Source organism: Mastigoproctus giganteus, chromosome 5 (assembly GCF_048544385.1).
Source record: "Mastigoproctus giganteus isolate SK-2022 chromosome 5, ASM4854438v1, whole genome shotgun sequence".
Lineage (NCBI taxonomy): Eukaryota > Metazoa > Arthropoda > Arachnida > Uropygi > Thelyphonidae > Mastigoproctus > Mastigoproctus giganteus.
In genome coordinates, this window is record NC_143579.1 from 237,702,245 (window position 1) to 237,726,829 (window position 24,585).

The 24,585-nt window shown below is 35.8% G+C and overlaps 1 protein-coding gene across 1 annotated transcript in view; it reads right to left on the bottom strand.

The window, feature by feature from the left end:
• Positions 1–24,585, bottom strand: part of LOC150086310 (ER degradation-enhancing alpha-mannosidase-like protein 1) — a 96,447-nt gene that overhangs the window by 29,150 nt on the left and 42,712 nt on the right. Inside the window, exons 5-8 of the mRNA XM_090373826.1 lie at positions 21,101–21,284; positions 13,660–13,751; positions 13,448–13,530; positions 4,956–5,076 (exon numbers count right to left, since the gene is read on the bottom strand). Of these exons, the coding sequence (XP_090229952.1) occupies positions 4,956–5,076; positions 13,448–13,530; positions 13,660–13,751; positions 21,101–21,284 (480 nt within the window). The remainder of the gene's footprint in view (positions 1–4,955; positions 5,077–13,447; positions 13,531–13,659; positions 13,752–21,100; positions 21,285–24,585) is intronic.

The window sequence follows — 24,585 nt, forward strand, 5'->3', positions numbered from 1 at the left end:
GTGCATCAACATGCACTGTGATCTACTACCTACCACTGCCACAACCTACAAATAATATCTAGATTCAGCCACTCAAAGCCTTTTGGACTGATAGCATGTAACTACAAAACCTTGGCCACCAATCTAGATAAATTTATACCAGATTCCAACAGTTGCATATGCAACCAACCACATCTTAAACCCTATGTCAATACTCATTTTGGACACATCATCACTGGTAATCTAGACATTATACCAAATGAAGAACTAAAAAATATCATGGCTCATGGCTTCAAATTCAGGTTGCACCAATATATCAACCAAATTAAGGTGAAAAAACAAATTAAGGTGAAAAAAGTTGAGTAAATTGTATCACAATTTACTCAACTTTTGCTTTAAGTTATCGTACAAATATAATACACCCATAGAAGCCTTCCAAATATGGATAAACTCAGTCCTCACTGACCTACTCAATAATTATCAAACCCTAGCTGTACATGATGCCACACTTGCCTCTGGTAAAAAATACAATTTCTCCACTATCAAAAAGCACCTAATTGAACTGCATAAGCACTTTATAATAACTACTGTAGATAAAGCCCCTAACAATTTTGCATTTATCTGCAAACATTTCTATTACCATACGTTAAATACAGAACTGAACTCAAGTAACACATACAAACCTATAACCAACAACAATAGTATCATCACAAAGAAGCTTATTGCCTTCAGTAAGAAATTAAAAATTAACTTTAACAATTATAACCTACCATACATCTATTTTATACCCAAATTTCACAAAAATCCTACAGGTTTTAGATTCGTCACCTCATGTAAACATAGCTACGCACACAAACCAGACAAGATTTTAGAACTACTTCTGAAACCCATCCTAAACACATTACCAAATAGCAGAATTATTTATAACAACCAGCCTGTAATAGAAGCATTAAAAGCCAACAACCTCACCAGTATATCAACGTACGATTTTTACAGCCTCTTCACCAGAATAGACCTACCAAACTTAAAAATAGTCCTCGACAAACTGTACATTAACTACAGTCACATGATAAACTGCAAATCAACATTCTGGAACAGCTTAACCAACCTCTGCATTGCAAACAACTATATTACTGATGGAAGAACCATCTACCTACAGATCAAAGGTAAGCCAATGGGTAGTCCAGCTAGCTGTGTCCCTACCAACCTTTATTTATACTATGCCGAAACTGCTTTACCAACTGAACTATCAATGTTCAGATACATTGACGACCTACTGGTAATAAACTGTACCAACTTCATACAACAGTTTGCCAACATTTACCCTCCAGAACTGACTCTAGAAAAAACCAATGACAACTACCATACAGCAAATTACCTAGATCTGAATATTAATATTAATGGCTCACAAACATCCGTCAACATCTACAATAAAAGAGACTCCTTCAATTTCAATGTTGTCAGCTATACACACTGGCACTCTAATATCTCAAAAAAAGTTCATGCAAACATTATTTCACAATGTATCAAAATAGTTAACATAGGTAACAATAACAGACTGAGAAAGCATAATATAATAACCCTATATAACAAGCTGTTGGACAATGTTTCCGACAGCCTACCTTCACTACCACTTTAACAAAGCATTCCAAATCTTAAAATATAAAAATATAATTAACCAACCCCTAGATATTACAAATATACTAGCATAATGACATCCTCTACATCCAGGCTGTGTAAATAATGTATAGGCAATACCCCTTAACCTTTTTGGTGTTTCATGGTCTAGAAAACTTGTGCCCACCGACTGGTTATCATAGGAGTATTTTTTTTTTTTTTCGTTTTATATATATATATATATATATTTATATTATATATAACTATATTTTCATCACGACTGGTAATAAAACCTAAATGGTAATGGTCTACCTCTGCCATTATTAACATTACTGACTTAAACACATGAGACAGTTCCAGAAATTACATTCAGGGTCCTACTTCACAAACAGGCTAGCAACACTGGACTACCTTAGCACTACTAATCCCTCTCATCTTCACATTACTTTTTACTGTTCTGAATCCCTATCTTTTATTTCTTGTGCACAATTAGGTTTCGAAAGCAATATCAAGATGCTATTTTACTACTATACATACTGACTTCACCTCATACAAAATTCAGCATCTTTTTCAAGCTATTTTGTACATTATGCCTTCTCCCCTATCCTGGGACACGTGGCCTGATTGTGTTTAATCCCCCCATCAACCCCATATGTCTTACTGCTTTCCAATGCCTGAGATCACTTTTACACACATACCATATAGTCATTGAAACGTGCACGTAGCATTTCTTTCCCTCACTGCAGCACACCGGGCGACCGTCCCCTCTTCTCCGGCTTGCGAAATCAGTAAGTACGATTCCTGACCGTCTGCTCCATCTTGTGATTTCAACTTTCAATGATTTTTAGTATTGCTTTACTGCCTATATTCCTTATTATCTATCATTTCTCCGCCTCTGTCGGGTCAGCCATGATATATACATTAGCATTACGATTAACATGACTTCAGAACATCAACAATAAACTAAAAAGCCTGGTATCTTTTTACCATGTGCTACATATATTTCATGTTAGAAACAGAGGCATTACTTTTTGCTGTATTTTGACTGGTTTTGATGGCTGGCCCTCATTAACGACATTGAAATCATTTGAAGTACAGCACTCACTAAATACTTATAATATAATATTTTTGACTTTTTGTTGCAGGTTCGAATTGTGTTATTTTATGACTGCCTTTCTATGTTATCTAACCAGTTGGTTGATTACACTACCTGCTGTTCTCTCCACATTAAAAGCATAACGTACTAGCATTTATTTATTTATAGTTGTTGGGTGCCTTCTACTCTACATAGTAGTAACCCAGGTCTATATTCCATCATATATTTCTCTTATTACCACTCCTGTACCTATTACTTATATTGTGTGTGTGTGTGTGTGTGTGTGTGTGTGTGTGTGTGTGTGTGTGTGTGTGTGTGTGTGTGTGTAAGATACTATTATTCACTTACATTTTAAAATTTTTTTTTTAAATATTTCCAATTTAGTGCACAATTAATTGTGCAAAATTCAAACAGTAAACATTGCTTCATATCCCAAATCAAGAGTTCAATAAATATCTATTTAAGTAAAATTAAATGCAACAAGGCTTTAATCTTCTTTATTATACTCTTAAAGATGGAATGCATAATAATCTATAATATTGGTGTAAACACACCATAGACAACTCTTAAACAAAAAACACCATTAGTAGTGTGAAGAGCATCTTTTTATCTGTATCTCATATTGTGCTCTTCCTTCACAACGAGTTGCCGTGTATTGCACTACCTCGAATAAGTAATGCTTCACTAAAAGAGTTGTTGTTGTTTTTGGTTTTTAGGAGCATTAGCAACTAAGGCCATATTGCTCCGGGATATGCGGTGGTCAGTCCCTGACCTTTCCGCATCCTCCGTATTTGGTGGTGACGGGCTCGAACCCCGGTCTAATCAAGAAGCGTGTGCTGCACACTGCTGCTCCTTCCCACCTGGCTACGGAGGCGCCTCACTAAAAGAGTAGACTATTGTTACTTATTCTCAGTGGGCACCACCACCACCTAGACAGCACCGTTTCAAGCCTGGTTTGTATATGTGTGGGATAATAACTCTACTATCCACTTGTCCCTATTAGACTTAGAAAAGCAAAAAGTAGAGGGAAAGTTATAGTAGGATTGGAAGAAGAAAAGAAACAATGTAGAAGAATGAAAGGGACAGTAACTCCTTCAACTTGCACCACTCAAAAACTCAAATAGGCAAAATTTCCCCAGTAGCGAAGACTGTTGTTACCTATTCTCCGTGAATATCAGGCTCCCCCTGGTGACTGTTTCAAGGCTAGTTGGCCTCTCACTGGTGGGTGGGCAAGTACCCTGGTATTGAAGACATGACAATCCAGTTGTGAAGATAATCCCACAATATGAGAGATGCCAGAAGGTGTACGTGATAATATTTCATGTACACCTTCTGGTATTCGATAATATTATGTGATACTACTAATATTTGATAATATTAGTGAAGCTTTATTTATTCGAGGTAGTGCAATACATGGCAACTCATTGTGAAGGAAGAGCACAATATGAGATAATAGCTTTTTGTTTAGGAGTTGTATATGGTATAAATATCTATAGGCACCTAAAAGCAAGTAACCATCAACCAGAAACAAGCACAATTTCAAGATTTGTAGCACCAGCTAGGTAAAGCTATTACAAGTTAAAAATAATAAGAAAAATGGTTCCACAACCCAACAGGCTCACTGCATGCAATTACTCTGCGAAAATCATAATAATTTCAAAATTTATCTATAAATATAGATAAATTTTGAAATTTATATTCTGAGTGGAACCTGTCAAGTCCACTAACAACACGGCAGAGTCAAGGATAAGTTACATATTTTTCAGTGCTTCTTTCTTAACACCACAGGTATCCTTCATATTATGGAGTCATACTTCATAACTGGGTTTTCACTATTGCAACAACAGGGATCCTGCCCAACCACCGATGAGAAGCCAATAAGCTTCGAAACAGTGCCGTTTGCCATAAATATATGGCAAATATAGACAGCTATATAGTTGTTACTCATATGTATATAGTGTTACTCTTATATTAAGAAGAATAACTCTTCAGTTACCTGCTCTGTTACTGACCCAAAAGTTGAATAATATTTAAAGATATATCAATCTATATTGACTTAAGGGTTTACCAAGCTGGAATTTCAATATGCTAAAATTGGTATTGAATACAATTTGAAAAATACAACTTTCTAATTTTTGGAAAACTGAAAAGATTTTTACAATTTTTTTATAATAGGGTTATCTTAGATGTAATCTGTTGAGAGAGAATCTCTTGAAAAGTAACTAACTTTTTTTTTTCTTTTTTTTTTTTAAATCCATCATACCTGCACTCCTGCAAATGCAGCTTGCAAGGAATCTATCCACAACGTAAGAGTGGAGCCGTCGAGCATGTTAACATTCACATATAAGGGATGCTCCCCACATCCAGTATTGCAATGAGGCCTCCTAGAATATATAAACTTTAATTTAAAAAAAATAACAAACCATATACTGAGATGATAGGTATATTCTAGTGTGTGTGTGTGTGTGTGTGTGTGTGTGTGTGCGCGTGTGTGTGTGCGCGTGTGTGTGTGTGTGCGCGTGTGTGTGGCATGCATGTATACATAAAGGATATTTGAAAAGCCTTGCCTATCACAGAAAGAATGAAACAATCGTCTAGAAAAATATACAGTAGACTCGATTTTCCAGGATAGATGGTAAAAAAAAAGTTCCCGGTTAATCCAAAAATACAGTAAGTCCCCGACATACGTAAGAGATATGTTCCAGGACTTCTTACATAAGTCGAATTTTACGTAACTAACTCGGAAATGACTAATAAAATATTGCTACTATATTCGTGATATGCCAAAATGACAAAAAATACATAATATCCTCAGAAGAATGAAGAAAAATAATTATATATTTTTCAATTAGTTCAATTAAAAACTATCTGGGGACAGCAGTGAAGTAGTCAGAGTGGCACATAAGAAAATGAAAACATAAAGGGAAGAAAAAAAATTCATGTTATTGTACCGCAAAAACTGATTTGTATTTCGTAGCCTTGGTTATTATAGTTAACTTCATTGGTGCTGATCGCTTCACCGCTTCTCGTATTCTGTCTTTCTACTTTATTATTGTGTTCACTGTTGCCACTGACAAATCTGAATTCCGCACGATACTTGTTAATGTTTGGCCATTTTCATACATCCTTATTATTTTAATTTTCTAATCCAAATTGATCGCTTTCCTTTTCTTGGTAGATTTACTAGTACCGCTGTCACTTATTCTCTTAGGCAGCAACCATGATAATGGTCAAAATTAAATTTTCTGAAAAGAACTTCACAGGGTTAAGGTGAAAACTCACTATTATCACCCTACGCAAGCTCACATTTTACTAAAGCACATTTCTGGAGGTCACTGCCATAAAACAATAAAAACAATTTTCACTTTCTGGGTTATTGGGCTTAGATTGCACTTAATGAAAAATTAAGTGCAATCTATTATAAATGGGTAGTAAACTTTATCTTATTGCATTTGCGATAATACCGATAGCTGGAATTCTGTGGATTTTTACGTTATTATGGTGAAATGTGTATCCCTTCACTGAAACCGTCAGTCATGTGAAAAAATATATACAGTAAACCCCCACTATTCACGATATCTGTATTCGCGGTTTCGCGCATTTGCGGTCGCTGATTTAATATAAAATGAAACCTAAAAAAAAATGTGAATTTTAAAGTGCCGTGAACATTTTCCGCCATAAAAAAACATGGGCGTGGCTAAAATTATCTTTCCCGATCAAAACAGCGCTCAGTGGGTGGGGGGAGAGGGGTGACAAAATCGCAAGCGTGGATGTTTCTCGCTAATCCTTGTTCAGTATGTGTTATGCGCTTGTCATGGAAGGTTTTGTCGTTTGCTTTTAATTTATATGTTTATAAATTGAATAAATTTATCAATTTACAAATTGATATGCTTACAAAAGTGTTAAATCTACCGTTTTGCAGTGTAAAACAGACTTTTTCAAGTGTGTTAACGGAAGAAAGTGACTTTATTGTGGACAAGTTCTTTCTAACCCGTATAAAAATATGGCTACGAATAACAAGGGAAGTGTGAAAAGATCAAAGAAGGTGATGACATTAGCGAATAAAATTCAGTTATTAGACAAAATTTCTAATGGTGAAAGTGTCTCCTCAGTGGCAAAACATTATAAAATCAATGAGTCAACGGTACAATCAATCAAAAAATTGGAAGAAAAAATCTGCCATTAGTGTCCGTGAAAACGCGCTAATTGCTTCAAAAATTTGCTCTGTAACTCGTGATGTTAAATTAGAAAATATGGAAAAAGCCTTAAATCTGTGGATAGAAGGCCGAACTCAAAATAAAATTCCGTTAAGTTCACTCATCATTCGTGAAAAGACAAAACTCCTTTTAGCGAAACTGGTGAGCACTGGCGGGATAAGTTTTTTTGCTAGCAAAGGCGCTAGTTTGAAAGATTTGTTTGAAATTTCTAATAAATATTACATTTAATATTAAATTGTTTTTTTATTTTCATTTCAATGCCATATGCTTGCATTTTACCATGTACTGTCTATGTACATAGTCATATTATGAATGTACATATAATACACAACATAGACCAAATTTTAGACTAGTTTTTCTTATATATTTCATACTTTGGAACGGAACCCCTTTATTATTATGGGAGCCATAACTCAGTATTCGCGTTTTCGGTATTTATTCGCGGAATTTCTCAGGAACGTAACCCCCGCGAATAGCGGGGATTTACTGTATATAAATAACATAACATAAGTCTGAAGCAACATAAGGCGGGGACTTACAGTATCAAAAAATGTTCAGCAACCTACATAAAAAATATGGCAATAGATAAAAAAACAAAAACAAAAAACTTACCAGGCACTACTTGCGTGTCCAAAACACGACTAGCGTCTATTGGACATGCATTTATTTGTTATGATGTTGATTTTAAATCTAATAGCTTCCCTTTATTTTTTACAATGTCACGTATGGTTTGGTCACCAACATTATAATGTTCCATTAGAGATTTAACGGATGCAGTTTTCAAACTTTTGAATAATTTCAAGTTTTTGTTTAATTGAAAGCACAACTCTTGCATTTGCCCATCATTTTTGCAATTTCTAAACAAAAATAAAATAGTTACTATAAAAAAAAAATTCTGACATCCCTGACATAAATAACAAAAATTTTGTCCTTTAGCGGTGGAACACAACAATCGATGCGGCGCACTAAAACAAACTAAACATTTGGTCTCCTTTTTTTTTAGCTGTGGGTGTGAATACAGCGGGGGCTGAAAGATAATAATCTCCCAACGACGACTTATAAAGCCACTTCTTGTCGCTTATTTACGACTTGCAACACATCTGTTTATATTTATTCTAGTTATTACTTGAATTTTATGATTTCTGGTTGATTGTATTTATTTATTTTATTTTATTATTATTTGGAGTTGAAGTGTCCTGGTTAATCTGATCCCGGTAAATCTAGAATCTGCTGTACTTTAATTCAACATGGTTACCAAGGACTACACACCTGATGTAACACTGCCTCATAGATCCTCATAGATTTTGGTTCCCTAACCACTTTCTTCAACACATGTCATTATTTGTTTCAATGTGTTACCCCTTTTAGATTGTTTTTAGTACAAGCAGTTAGCAATCCAAAGGTACAATACCTTTTGCATAGGATAGGTCTAACAATTTATAACTTAAATCACTGATTTAAGTTATAAAATTTTATAAATGTACCTATGGTTTGTGACTGGGAGTGCAACAGCACAAGAAGAGTATCTCTCTGAAGAGTCTGGCCTTTGCTCAAAATTTCAGCATCAAGGAAGAATAATATTTACTCTTAAAGATTTACCCTTTTGAAGGTAATCGAAGATTATCCCTTCTTTGCCCAAAAAACTGATGGCATCGCCTTTGTAATTGAAGGCACCCTTCTTAATTTGTTGTGGTGAGGAGAACTTTCATGAAACTTTTCCATGGACTGTTGTTTGGTCTCTGGATCATAATAATGAACCCAAGTTTCATTCGTCATCACCAATTGGCTGACAGACTTGTTTGAATCCTGTTAAAATTTTGAAAGGGTTGTCTTTGCATGATTCATCCTCTTTTCATCTACATTCAAATGTTTTGGTACCCATTTGCTGAACTATTTTTCATGTCCAGGTAAAACTGAGTATGAAACATAGGATGTGTTTACTGTCTTTGCTACACATTGTAATCAAATCTACTAATCTTTCAAAATCAGGTCAAGAACAGCACTAACTTTTTTATGGTTGGCATAGTAACAAGTAATCTGGATCTAACCCTTTGGTGACAGTATGATTCTGAATTTGGCAGGCCAGTTCTTAATGGTATGAATGATGGAAAATCATTATGTAATATCTCTATATCTTCATAGATTCACTTCTTCTCAGACAGTCCTTTTCCAAAAAGGCAATTCATTATTGCGCAGGACTCTTTTCTGAATTATTAGTTTGTTTCAGTTACATGACTATTTTTTTTTTAAATTTAACAAATAAAATCACACACACACACACACACACAACTATTTTTCATGTCCAGGTAAAACTGAGTATGAAACATAGGATGTGTTTACTGTCTTTGCTACAAATTGTAATCAAATCTGCTAATCTTTCAAAATCAGGTCAGTTAAAAAGCACTACTGGAGATTTATACTGCTTATTTTTAGGTTTAGTCTATTCACTGTCTGGACTCTTTTTCTCATAGTGGCTAAAATTTTTGAATTTTGATGTTAACGTTGGATTAAGTATTATCATTCAAGTTTTACGAGTTCTAAATCAAATAATGAAAAACTGTACAGAGAAATAAAGTACATCAATTAAAATCTCCCAGTATAAAGTACATTATACTGGGGGATTTTAATTTCCCAGATACTGACTGAAAATTGTGGATTGGTCATTCACACACTAGCAAGGCTTTTGTGGATTTATTGAATGATTGTTTTCTACAGTAGCATGTTCAGGAGGCACCAGAGGGAGTAATATTCTTGATCTGATTATCAAGAATGATTATCAGTAGTGATTCTTCATGCATTAAGAATCTGCAGAAACACTAGGTGGCAGAGATTACAGTGTGCTGATATAGGATCTATTCAAAGATGTAACTACCATCAGGGGTAAAGGGAAGAATTTTTGCTTTCATAAAGGTGACTATGGTGGTCTGAAACAGTTTTTAAATTCTATACAGTGATTGTTTGTTATTTGGTTTTTAGGAGCATTAGCAACTAACGCCATATTGCTCCGGGGAATATGCGGTGGTCATTCCCTGACCTTTCCGCATCCTCCATATTGGGTGGTCACGGGCTCGAACCTCTGTCTAATCAAGAAGCGTGTGCTATGCACTGCTGCTCCTGCCCACCTGGCTATGAGGCGCCTCTATACAGTGAGACCAACAGCAAATTTAGAATTTGCTGATGATTAGTAGCTTCCAAGAATTAATCTTGGAAGCTACTAGTCTTTTCATACCAACTAAGAAATATTGTTCAAGGCTTAGGCCGAAATGGATGTCAGATAAACTGATCAGACATATGGCAGAGAAGAAAAATGGATGGGATAAATATAAATTAACAGGTGAACAGAAGCCTATGGTATATATAAGCTGGTCTGATATATACCATATTATATCGATAGTTCAACTGTTGGTCTGATATATACCACTTGATATCGATAGTTCAACTGTTGATTATCCTGATCAGGTAGCTAACAAACTGAATGAATATTTTGCATCAACATTTACACATGAGGAGTTATTTTGGGAGGTAAATGCCAGAAGTGTATTAAACTCTGGGAGTGAGCTAAATGATTTTGTAATAACTGAGAGCAAAATGGGGCAGAAATTGTTGAAAATAAACATAAAGCAGCTGGGGTGGATAGGATCTATCCAGTAATATTAAAGGAGGCAGCAAAGGAAGTAAGCAAACCCATAGCCATAATTATGAGAGCTTCCGCAGACTCAGGGGAGGTACCCATGGACTGAAGATGTGCAAATGTGATGTCCAATTCACAAAGGAGGATCAAAGAGGAACACAAGTTATTAGACCTGTTAGCTTAACTTCTGTTCTGGGGAAATTAATGGAGGCACTGGTTTTGGTTTGGTTTGGGGTTTATTGGCGCATCAGCAACTGAGGCTATAATGCGCCAAGGAGGCACTGGTTAAAGAAGCATTGCAGGATCATCTAGACAAGATTTCAGTTATAGCTCGGACACAGCATAGTTTTGTTAAAGGGAAGTCTTGTCTGACCAATTTGGATTGGATACTATGATGTGGTCACAGGAACTAGATGCAAAGAATAATTTTGATATCATATACTTGGATCTTAGGAAGACTTTTGATACTGTTGCACATGGAAGACTGCTGTACAAACTGGAGCAGTGTGGCATTGGGAGGGGGGGGGGCAAATTGCTGCTATGGATAAAGGGATGGTTGAGTGGGCGAAGACAGAGTGGTAAACAATGGACACTGCTCTTTGTGGATTAATGTTATTAGTGGAATACCCCAGGGTTCAGTGTTGGATCATTTTGTTATCTGTATTTATTAATGATATTGATGAAGGTATATCAGGCTTAATGTCTAAGTTTGCAGACAATACGAAGGCTGGCAGGGTTGTTAATGACACTAATGACAGTACACTACTGCAACAAAATCTAGAAGAGTTGAGCAGATGGGCTGAGAGGTGGCAACTGAAATTTATCATTGACAAATGTAAAGTACTGCATATGGGTAGCAGTAACCCCAGATAATGTATCAACTGAGTGGTACTACACTCAGGGTGGTAGAAAATAAAAAGGACCTAGGAGTAATTGTGCAGTCAGATATGAAGTTTTCTGAGCAGTACAGTTGATCTGCAAAAGTAGCTCATGGTGTCTTGTCAATGATATACAGGAATTGTTCTAGCAGGGATAAGGAGGTGATTATCCCCTTGTATAAAACAATGGTCAGGCCACATCTTGAGTACTGTATACAGGTCTGAAGGCCTTATTTTAGGAAGGACATAGAGCTGGAACAAGTACAGAGAAAGGCAACAAGATTAGTGATTGGAACAAAGGATTGCTCTTGTGAAGAATGGCTTAAGTTTTGCAAATTACAGTGTCTGGAGACTAGGCACCTCCGATGTGATCTGATTGAGGTGTATAAGGCCTTGAATGGTTTGAGCAAGCTCAGTGCTGATGGGATTCTTCCTCTTGCCCAGATTAATTGCTTGAGGGGACATATATTCAAATTGAGGAAAGACAGTTGTAGAATAGATGCGCAGAAATTTGCTTTTAGCCAGCAGGTTGTTGATTGCTGGAACAAACTTCCATCTGTCATTGTAGAAGTTGACAGCTTAAATAAATTCAAGGCAGAACTAGACAAACATTTGGAGTGAATGGACAGGTGAAATGGGAAGGGATTTTTTTTTTTTTTTTTTTTGACTGATGCTGTTTACACTTGCTTCCTTGCATCACATGTCTCTACTAATGCTAATAATGATTTAAGGGAAATAAAAAGTTTCTATAAAAACAGTAAATCTGCAATGAGGATTGAAGGAAGCATTAGAAAATGTGCTAAGATTAAATCTGGAATGAGATAGGAATGCACCATACTTACAAAATAATGTAAGTTACTAACAAAGTTTAGTATAGGAGACATTAAAATTGCATCATTATCATTGCATATGATATTTTGCTGTTAAATTGTAGCCTGCAAAATCTTCACAAGAATCTATAAATAAAATAGATAAAAGTAGCATGAGAAGAGAAGATAGCATGAAAATTAGTTACACAAAAACAAAAAGTTATGAATGTTAAGAGACAAGAAAAATTTATATTGTAGGTTAATAATTCTGTGTATCTAAGAACAGCCTTGAATGGATGGAAGATTACTTATGGATATAAGCATAAAGTCAGAAACATAGGAATTTGGAGCAAAAGAAAAATTAGCTACTTATAACAACAGCTTAAGCCTGAGAACTGGGTAAGAAATAAGGGAATTGATGAAAAATTATAATTTTCAGAAATGAGTTGTAAGAAAAATAAGTGGAATTAACAGATGGAAGCAATGGCGAGATATCACAAGTGGGAAAATAAAAAAACTTGGTGTAACAAATATTCAAACGTAAGTGAACTGAACTGAAGATGGTATGGGAATATGAAGGATGGAAAAACAGATTAGATCAACAGACACTTGAAACAGAAATGAATGGTAATAGGTCTAAAAGGAGACCAAGAGGGAGGTGAACTGATGGTGTCAAGCAAGTATTAGAATTAAGAGGGCTTACTCTAGCCATGGTTTAAAATCAAAGACCAAATGGATAGCATGGAAGAAAATAGTGAATACAAAGCTAATAATCTAGGACTGATTTGTACACCATAGTGATCAGTAAGGTGTACTGGTTACTACAGGTACAATGTGGAGTATTATTATACCCAGTACATAGATCACTCCATAGTGACTGTACATTGGGTATAACAGATTTTGATGATGCTATTTTATATTAAATGTTAATTGTTCCTTATATGAAAATTCTGTTCTTATAACTGAATTTGAATCTGAAGCCACACACAATTAAGGCAAGCCTCTCTGATCTGGAAACAAATTAACTTCCATCTCCTTGCTAACTAAATAAGTAAAGCTAAAAGATTTAAATTACAAAAAAGTATTTTTTTACTAAATCTTTTAAGTTCAAGAAATTTCTGATTGGTTCACAATATATGAAACATTTAAAAAATGAAGTGAGGATTAAATATTTATTCAAAAAATCCATATCACACATAAAAAAAATTAAAAGAACTTACCCTTTGCGCATATACTGCTTAATGGCACTATAGCTCTCATTAAACATCAAGTAATCCTCTTTTTCACCAAAGAGAACATACGACTGCAATAAGTTTAAAATTAGATTAAAAAAAGTCCACCGGCTAATATGTAGATTAACTAATTAAAACATTCTACAAAAAACTCTATAGTCATATCTTGCAAAGAAACTATAATATAATTTAAGGCTTACTTTTAATAGGTATTCATAGAAGGAATCCAACCCTGCACCAATACCACTCATTCTTCCCACCCATTCTCCTGTCTGGACATCTACAACGTTACCTAAAAAATGTTACAATGTATATCAGCAGTTCTAGTTCTCTAAACTATAAATTTAAACTAATAACTCTATTAAATAATCTATTAATAAAATGGTTACAATAATTGTACATAAAATCATTTTCAGATATCAACCACAATAAACTGATAGAGGTTTATATGAATTGATAGATATTTCTGATGTTGTGACATTAAGTGCAATTGCATCATTACTACATAGTTGAATTTTAAGATAAAACTGAAGTCTGTACATTAGGACTTTAATACTATAACATCTCATTTTTGAAATCCTTCACGAGTTGCCTTCCCTTATACTTTGAATAAGTAAAACTTCCCCATTAGTGAAGTATACTGTTACTTATTCTCAGTTGAGTACCAACACCCAAACAGCACTGTCTCAAAGTTATTTGGTCTCATCAGTGGGCAAGGAGGTACCCTGAAGTATGAGAGTTGATGACCCAGTTGACTTATTTATATAATGGGAGATGCCAAAAGGTGTACTTCTTAGATTAATAAAAATTTTAGGGCAGAAATCTCCAAATTATGCAAAATTCAAATTGTGATACTGTTTAGTACATTGTTTATTGCATTATTTCTATACAGTAAAATTTTAAGGCAAACCAAAAAGAAATTTGTACGTTAGGTATCATTCTTCTCTAATGGGGTTTGCCCTCTTCTATATACTTTGAATGGGTACCACTTGGTACCCATTCAAAGTATATAGAAGAGGGCAAACCGTTTTGAAGGATTTCCAAAATATGAGATATCGCAATTATAATGCCTAAGACAGACTTCAGTTTGTCTTGGAATTCAACTATATATTAGTAATGATGCAACTACAATAAATAATGTCAATATTATTACAACTATATAATAAGAACATTATCAGTTTTATGTAATAACTATTGGATTTCCATATTTAATTATTAAAGGTATAAAAATTAAATAGTAAATATAAATGTTAATAAAAATTACATTATATTTTGAAAAATGCATAATTAATGGTAAGGAACTATTCTTGAAGCGCACAACCTGTTTTCCAAGAACTGGTTGTGTGCTGCAAATGAAGGTTGTGGACCATACAGCCCATGACCTTCAACATTTGCTTTCATAAAAGGTGACCATGGTGGTCTCAGAAGGTTTTTAAATTCTATACTGTGGGACCAACTTATGATATTACCAACAGAAATTCTAAATGGGAAGCATTCAAGGAAGTAATCTTGGAAGCTACTGGATTTTCATACCAACTAAGAAAAACTGTTCAAGATTTAGGCCTAAATGGAAGTTAGATAAACTAATGAGTCTCATGGTAGAGAATAAAAATGCAAGGGATGCATATAAATTACCAGGTGACACAGAAGCCTATGGTAGATACACCGATGAGCCAAAACATTATGACCAGCAAGTCGTTATGCAAATCGATGCAACTGCAGGTCAACTACGGCACATGTGCGGGTCGGGAAATGGCATAAAAAACAGCCGATACTGAGCTCCGTTAATCAGTGTTACTCTTGTTCTTCAGATGGGAAAGCCAGTGGATTTAAGCGAGTTTGACAAAGGCCATATTGTAAAGGCCAGACGACTGGATCAGAGCATATCTGAAACGGCACGGTCAGATGTGGTTAGTACCTACCGAAAGTATTCCGACAAGGGAAAACCTATGAACCGCTGGCAAGGTGTTGGACAACCACGGCTCATCAATGCTCGAGGTGAGCAAAGGTTCTCCCAGATGGCACGTGGCAACAGAAAGGCGAATGTGGTGCAACTCGCCAGTAAATGGAATGCTGGTGATGGGAATAATGTCATAACACAGCACATCGAACCCTGCTGAAAATGGGGCTGCGTAGCCGCAGGCCACTCAGAGTGCCCATGCTAACCATGGTTCACCGGCGACAGCGCCTACAATGGGCATGCGAGCATCGAAACTGGACCGTGAGTGATTGGAAGGTCATCTGGTCTGATTAATCATGTTTCCTGCTGCACCATGTGGACGGCTGGGTACATGTGTGTTGTTTACCTGGGGAAGTGATGGCACCTGGATGCACCTTGGGACGAAAACAAGCCGGTAGCAGCGGTATCTTGGGCAATGTTCTGCTGAGATACCCAGGGTCTTGTCATTTATGTGCCGGGCACTCTGACATCTACCACCAACCTAAACATCATTGTTGACCAGGTACACCCTTTCGTGGCAACGGTCTTTCCCTCTGGCGGTGCCGTCTTTCAGCAGGATAATGCGTTATGCCACACAGCCCGGATTTTTGGAGACTGGTTAGTGGAACATGAGGAAGACTTCCAAGTATTGCCCAGGCATCCAAATTCCCCAGACATCAATCCCATTTAGCATCTGTGGTTTGTGTTGGAACAGCAACTCCGATCTATGGTGGCTCAACCACGGACCTTACAGGAGTTAAAGGATCTGCTGGTTACATGTTGGTACCAGATACCACAAGACACATTTAGAAATCTTGTAGCATCCAAGCCTCGCCGGGTATGAGCAGTTTTGGCTGCACGTGGAGGACCAACATCATATTAGGTAGGTGGTCAAAGTTTTGTCTCATCGGTGTATATGCTAGTCTGTAATCAAGACACAAAGGGGGCTAGGAAGGCGAAGGCAGATTATGAGAAACCTTTTGGCAAAGGATGCAAAAAAAAACAGTAAAGACTTCTTTACTTATGTGAAATCTAGAAGGAAAGTGATGAATCAGATTGGTCCACCTGACATTGATGGTTCGATTGTTGATGAAGCTGCTGAGGTAGATGACAAACTGAATGAGTATTTTGTATCTACATTCACACATGAGGGGGGTCTGTAGGGAAGTGGAGGCCAGAAGCTAATCAAACTCTGGCAGAGAGCTAAATGATTTTGTAATAACTGAGAGAAAAGTGGAGTAGAAATTGTTGAAATTGAACATAAGAAAGGCATGTGGGGTGGAAGGGATCTATCCAGTTATACTAAAGGAGGCAGCAAAGGAAGTAAGCAAACCCTTAGCCATAATTATGAGAGCTTCCTTAGACTCAGGTTAGGTACCCATAGACTGGAGATGCGCAAATGTGACACCAATTCACAAAGGAGGATCAAAGGGCAACACAAGTAATTACAGACCTGTTAGTTTAACTTCTGTTCCAGGGAAATTAATGGAGGCACTTGTTAAAGAAGCATTGCAGGATCATCTAGACAAGACTTCAGTCATAGCTCAGACACAGCATGGGTTTGTTAAGGAGAAGTCTTGTCTGACCAATCTGATTGGATGGTATGATGTGGTCATAAAGGAACTGGATGCAAAGAATAATTTTGATATCATATATTTGGATCTTAGAAAGGCTTTTGATACTGTTGCACATGGAAGACTGGTGCACAAATTGGAGCAGTGTGGCAATGGAGGTATATTGCTGCTATGGATAAAGGGATGGTTGAGTAGGAGAAGACAGAGTGGTAATCAATGGACACTGCTCTTTGTGGACTAATGTTAGTAATGGAGTCCCCCAGGGTTCAGTGTTGGGTCTACTGCTGTTTTCTGTATTTATTAATGATACTGATGAAGGTATATCAGGCTTAATATCAAAGTTTGTAGACAATATGAAGGTTGGCAGGGTTGTTAATGACATAATGACAGTATGCTACTGCAACAGGATCTAGAAAAGTTGAGCAAATAGGCTGAGAGGTGGCAACTGAAGTTTAACATTGACAAATGCAAAGTACTGCATATGGGTAGAAGTAACCCCAGAGTAACATACCAACTGTGCAGTACTACACTCGGGATAATGGAGAATGAAAAAGAACGGGCAGAAATTGTGCAGTCAGATATGAAGTTTTCTGAATAGTGCAGAGAGGCTGCCAGAGCAGCTCGTGATGTCTTGTCAATGGTATACAGGAACTTTGCTAGCAGAGACAAGGTCATTATTCCTTTGTATAAGGCAGGGGTGGCCAACTTAATTTGTGATGCGATCTACTTTTTTCCTTCAAAATGTGCTGCGATCTACCATCTCAAAAATTTCATTGCACAAGGTTAAAAAAGTTAATCAACACATATTGAAAAATGTTGTTTATAAATTTTAAAATTCAATACAATTCAGAATTCTTATTTTAAATTAACATATATTTAAATTTTTAATTTATGTGAAGTTTGTGTCTTCATGTCATCTGCCAAGCTTTCAAAATCGGGGATATACTCCGATAAGGCCAACCGTTAGGAATCTTCTGCATGAAAGTCCATAAGATTAGAGAGATTCTTCGTCTTTGCTTGTTTCAAATAAGAAAAGGCCGATTCACATAGATATATGGAGCAAAACAGCAATTTAAAAGTTCACTGCATTTTTTTACATTTGGGTACTTTTCTCGGCAAACATATTTCCACAAGTCTTTTTCTGATGATCTGGCTTTTAGGAAGATATCATTTCGCAATGTAATAATTTCATTTTAAAATAATATATTCTCCCTGTGAAAAATCACAGCGATTTTTTCTGCAATTTGTTTCATATCTAAGTAGACATTAAACGGATAAGAAATATATTGAACAATGTCTTCAATTGTTTTAAAATCACTGATTCTGGTTTCAAAATCGTCCACAACATTCTCAATTTCAGAAACATATTTCTCGCTATTAAATTCAAAAATAGGATATTTTTGCAAATGATCTTGCATATCTGCAAAATGATCGAATTTTTTTTCTTTGAGATCCTTAGCCATTGCCAAAAATTGATATTTATATGCAGAAATACTACTAATCAATTATGTCACCCACATTTTTATTTTTTCCTTGTAATTCCAAATTCAGATCACTTAATTTACTGGTAAAATCTGCCAAAAAAGCCAGATCACACAACCACTCCGTATCTTGTAGCTGCTGATAATCATCTTTCCCCCCCTCCTTTGATCAACAATTTTTTTTTTTAAATTTCATTAAGCAAATTATGAAATCTCTGTAGAAACTTACTCCAACTCAGCCACCTCACATCTGTGTGTAATATCAGATCTGGTTCATTTTCATCAAGTTGCATTTGAAGTTGTTATTTGGTTTTTAGGAGCATTAGCAACTAAGGCCATATTGCTCCGGGATATGCAGTGGTCATTTCCCGACCTTTCCGCATCCTCCGTATTTGGTGGTCATGGGCTCGAACCCCGGTCTAATCAAGAAGCGTGTGCTACACGCTGCTGCTCCTGCCCACCTGGCTACGGAGGCGCCTCCTTTGAAGAGATTGTCCTCTGATAGAATTCACGATTTTGAAAGCAATGTCCATAACACTTTTAGTATTTAATTTTTTGCTGGCTAACACTTGGTGGATGATACAGTGGTAACTCAAAAAATCTAGGAATTCATCATCCTTTTGGCACAATGCGATGAATCCGTTAAGATGCCCTGTCATTGCTTTAGCTCCATCTGTTGTTGATACGGGCTTAAATAGTGGTAATTTAATTTTTTCAATAAAATCTTTGAATGAGTTAAAGATGTCGACCTCTAGTTCTTTCTTTTAACGAAACCATACCCAGTTCTTCTCTAGTGGCAGAATCATCGAAAACTATACGAAGAAAAACGAGCAACTGAGCTGTATCACTGACATCTGCAGTTTCATCCAGTTGTAAAGAAAAGGACACACAATTAGCAATATGAGCACGCAGTTGTTCGCTCACATTTTTACTCATTTTTTTCGATGCATCGCATCAGAGTATTTCGAGATAATTGCACATCTTGAAAGGCACTTTTAAATTCATTTTGGTTCTTAAAATTTTCAAAAAGAGAATCTGTTATTTCTAAAAATGCATCTTTGATATAATTGACCATCAGAAAATGATTTGCATTTTTTTGCAAGAAGACGACTCACTTTAAATGATGCTACAGTTACTGCTTTAGATTGTAAATTAGGTGTCATGAAGAAATTTTGTTGCACAAATAATCTGGATTTAAGTTCTTCTAAATGGAGTGCGTTGAAGTGCCTTTCTAAATTTCCTTTTTTGGGTATAGCCACAGAAGCATTGCAAATCAAACAGCAACATTTTTCTTTCACCATTACAAAAAAAGTATTCTTGTTCCCACTCTTGATGAAAATGATATGTTTTACTCTTTTTCGTAGTATTCATTTTAAATCAAAAGGTATTAAATTAACATATACATACTTGTCCAGTTATTAAATTAGCAAAAGCAATGCTTACCGATTAAAACACTAAGTTGCGCGAACCGGGAAAATATTCTATCTGAACAGATAATGTAGGATAATTGATGAAGAGGATTCCCGAATGAGGAAATTCTTTCCAAAATAATCAGACAAACACACCACCTTTTATTACTCTGTTTGGTTATATCCTTATAAGAATCAGTTTTGAATGCCTTTGTGATATTTCTCTAAAGCTATTTCTGGAGGTCACGGCCATAAAATAATAAAAACAATTTACACTTTCTGGTTTATTCGGCTTTTCTGTTAGTGCAATCAAATTATAAACAGGTAGTAAACTCAACCTTATTGCATTTGCAATAATACCGACAGCTGGAATTTTTTTTGGAATTTATGTTATTGTGGTGAAATGTGTTTCTCCTTCAATGAAATCTTCAATCATGCAAAAAAAACAAAAATAAAATTTAAAAATCTGCTCTTCATTCCTATTTTTGAAGTTCATAAAAAAATAAATAAATAAAATAACGGGCAGGTAGGTAAACCCGCTGCATAATATAAAATTTTGGTAGTATATCTGACCGCGAAAATCGAGAGATGACTGTATACAGTATTTAAAATTCGTCGTGATCGACCGAAATTAAAGCCGTGATCGACTGGTAGATCGCAATAGACTCTTTGGCCACCTCTGGTATAAGCAATGGTCAGGCCACACACCTTGAGTACTGCATACAGGTCTGCAGGCTTCATTTTAGGAAGGATTTTAGAGCTATTGGAACGGGTACAGAGAAGGGCAAGGAGATTGGTGGCTGGAACAAAGATTTGCTCTTACCAAGAAAGACTTATGTTCTGCAAACTGAAGCACCTGCAGACTAGGCACCTGCGAGGTGATCTGATTTAGGTGTTTAAGGCTTTGAATGGTTTGAGCAAGTTAATTGCTGATGGGATTCTTCCTCTTGTTCAGATTATGCATTTGAGGGGGCATAAATTCAAATTAAGGAAAGACAGTTGCAGAATAGATGTGTGGAAATTTGCCTTTAGCCAGCAGAGTGGTTGATTGCTGGAACAAACTTCCATCTGTCATTGTGGAAGTTGATAGCTTAAATAAATTCAAGAACTGGACAAATCTTTGGAGCGAATGGAGAGGTGAATGGGAAGTGTTTTTTTTTTCTGGCTGATGCTGTATAAGCTTGCTTTCTTGCATCATATGCCACTACTAATGCTAATTTTCATAATACAACACTAACCTAAGAGACCAGTACTTTTGGCACGAAGTTGCCATAATGACTTTACAGCTCGTCTTGCAGCTCCTTCATATACAGGATCTCCTAAAAGGCGACTAAGCATACCGAATTCTAACAACAGTGAACCAGCCCCAGCAGTACATGTATGAGTAGCACTGTCCTTTGGTACTCCATGCCTCAAATTAACCTGAAATTATAATTATTTTAATATTTTAATTGTAAAATTATATAAATAATAAACTCTTGTTTTAATGAACTTCAGAGGACTGTAAATTATTCTTAAACTTAAAAATTTATTATGATAATAAATTCTTATAAGAACTTAATGTCATAATAAAAAAAAAGGGGAATGGAGTGGGCTTAAATGAAATGAAAAGCTAAAATGTGCAGAGTTGAGCAATGGAGATACCTTAATAACATAATAATCACTAACAGAATTGAGTGGACAATATGCAACTACTTGGTGATATATATTTCTTTCTCCTTCCACCATACCCTCTCCAATTAGAATCTGATTCCTTTAAAACTTTTATGAATAAATTGCTTGTCTTCTTATTTTTGTCTTCTTATTTTTGTTTATACATAGTAGAATAAAAATGTTTTGGACCTTTGTAAATGGCATTGAAAGAAGCAGTGTTTTTATATACAGGAAGATGGGATAATTGAATTAATACATATCTGTTTGGTTTAAATATGTGCACTCAGCCAGTCTTTGGAGTGCCATGAAAGTAGGTGCGCGTGTGCGTGCATGCGCAGGCACACACTCTTCAGAGACAGTTGTTTTCATTTCAAGAAAACAAGAATTCCAGCCATTTTCTTTAAGGATAAAAGTGAAAAGTATTAATAATCAAAATCATTATCAATGTCAAAATAGAGCTAATGAGTCTTGGCAATGATGGTAAGCCACAGACATACAAACCATATCTATAATGCAGATAGACTCATACTCTCCAAATAATTACCCTTTTAAGTTTTAATTCATTTAACTAGCTCCCAAATCAGAACTGGTAGTTCATTCCACTTCTTACTGATTCAGAAATAGAAGCCTTAACAATAACTGATAATGACGTATCCGTAAAAGATCATTTTATATAAAGACTGACTTTATGTAAAGGTATGTTCTGCATTGCAAAACTCGCAAATAATCAAAAGAACACATCATACTAGAGAAAAAATAATGCATTTTAACTAAATTACAGAATGTCACATGTTACATTGTCTATTTTGGCCTCTTTCTCAGGGGCTAAATAAGATTAAATACTAATGAATTAAAGGCAAAGGCCTCATATAGGGTTACCATATTTTTAAATCTCCAAATTGTAATCCTGGAATTCTGGGAAGTTACATTAAGGAAGTGGTGACACACACACAATGTGCTATTCTTCATATATTATATAGGGGCAACATGTGAAGCCAATGTAAAATCAGAACAACCCTTTCAACCCCCCCCCCCCACCCAATCCATAATCTTGCTTTTTATAAATACAGTGGATGCTACTTATTGTGATCACTTTGGGATTCAGCTAAAATGATAACAATAAACTACTGGTAACAATAACTAATGGAAGAAGAATGCAGCTGTTCAGTGTTGTTTAATGCACAGTGAAAATGTGTGCATAAAAAGGAAGTGCATAGAAAGAAAATATGAAAATTAAGCAATATAAAATACTTTAATTTGACTGTCTACTATTTCTTTAAGAAAGTTATCAATAAAAATGAAAATGTTATCTTTCTGGAAATCCATACAAACCATTAAAAACGAATAAAGAAAATATTAAAATCAAGAATTAGAAAAAGGTTAATGCTCTACTGTAAAACAGCCACATGTAGAGTAGAAGTACAATACTTTCTTTCAGAGTAATGCCACTGGAAACTGAAAAACTGTAAGAAGCAACATCAGTAAACAGCCACACAAAGTGTCAGAATTCAAGAACAAATCGGGATGTTATGCAATCACTTCTGCTGCACATGCAGAAACCATGATGAGGCAAAAGAAGCAATAACACAAACCAAAGCCTGATTATGATACGCAGCAATTTTTCTATGTATACATTTGATTAGGATGTCATAAAAATGATAACATTATCATGATTACAATAATTAGTGTGCGCTGTATTATTTATTTTAAATATATTGCATATTACACAACATATCAAAAATATTATCACTGACAAAAATATTCATGAAAACTGTGAAATAAGTGAAGAGCAGGATATCATTGTTTCTACAAATGATTTATGCCTTGCAATTCACAGATGGGCTTTGATGCAGAAATGTCCACCAGGGTTTACTTAGAATTTTAATATACACTGAACATTCATCATGATTAGCAACCACTTCTTTTAAAAAAGAATAGTTGAATTGATGGCTGGAACAACGTTGGATGTGACTATTTTGGCAAAGTCTTTTTTTTGTGGAATAACATTGGTTGTGACTTGCTGAATCAAAATGTGTAAAGTTTTAGTTCTCAAACTCACCGGTAGATAGTGATAAATCGGTTTAAAGAGGGCATGTCTCGATTTCAGGTTGTGGAGCAACGTTGGATGTGTAATAGTGAGCCAGAGGTTACAATTCATTTTGGTTTCAGTTCTGTCAAGTTTGTTGCTAAAATGCAGGTATCTAATAGTGACTTAGACAGTATTAACAATCGTAAACGGGTGTTGAACATTGCGGAGTGGAAAGACAAAAAGCGTAAATGTTTGAAAGACAGTGGTAAAAGTTACGTGAATCGGCGTACGGGAAAAGTTGTTCCAGATAAAAAGCCACCGTCCAGTCCTCGAGGTTGTTTACCAAAGTGCAAGAAGTCAGGGTGCAGTGACCTCACCCTTCCATGGGTCCTTGATTTATTCCGACAGTTTCACGAGGTAAGTTACAATGAACAAACCCTTTTGCTGCTCAAGTTAATTAACTTACGAGAGCCAAAAAGAAGACTTCCAAATAAAACAGATTCGACTTCAACACGATTGGCTGGTTTTGATTATAGTCTCAATGGGAAGCCTGTTTGCAGAAGACATTTTGCAACGCATTTACTATTTCCCTGAGACGAGTACAGATATTACAACAAAAAATGAAAGACGGGGAGGTCGCACTGAAAGATAAAAGGGGATTGCATTTCGGCCGTCCACATGCTGTTGATGCAGCTGTAAACTCAAATATCAGACAGCATATTGCTTCTTTCCCAACTGAAGTTAGTCACTACAGTAGAAATGCTTCATCGAAACTTTTTTTGAGCCCTGACTTAAACTTAACTAAAATGTATCACCTATTTCAAGAAAAGTACCCTGACAGTCCTGCAAATTCCACAAAGTACAGAAAAATTTTCAAAAGAGAGTTCAATTTGCGATTTGGTGCACCGCGGTCAGATACTTGCAAACAGTGCGATAAAAACTGTGCCCGCCTGATCCTAGCTCACAACGAAGAAGAGCGGAATAAGATTGAACAAGAAAGTCTTATTCATCACAAGAAGGCTGACCAAGCATATAAAACCC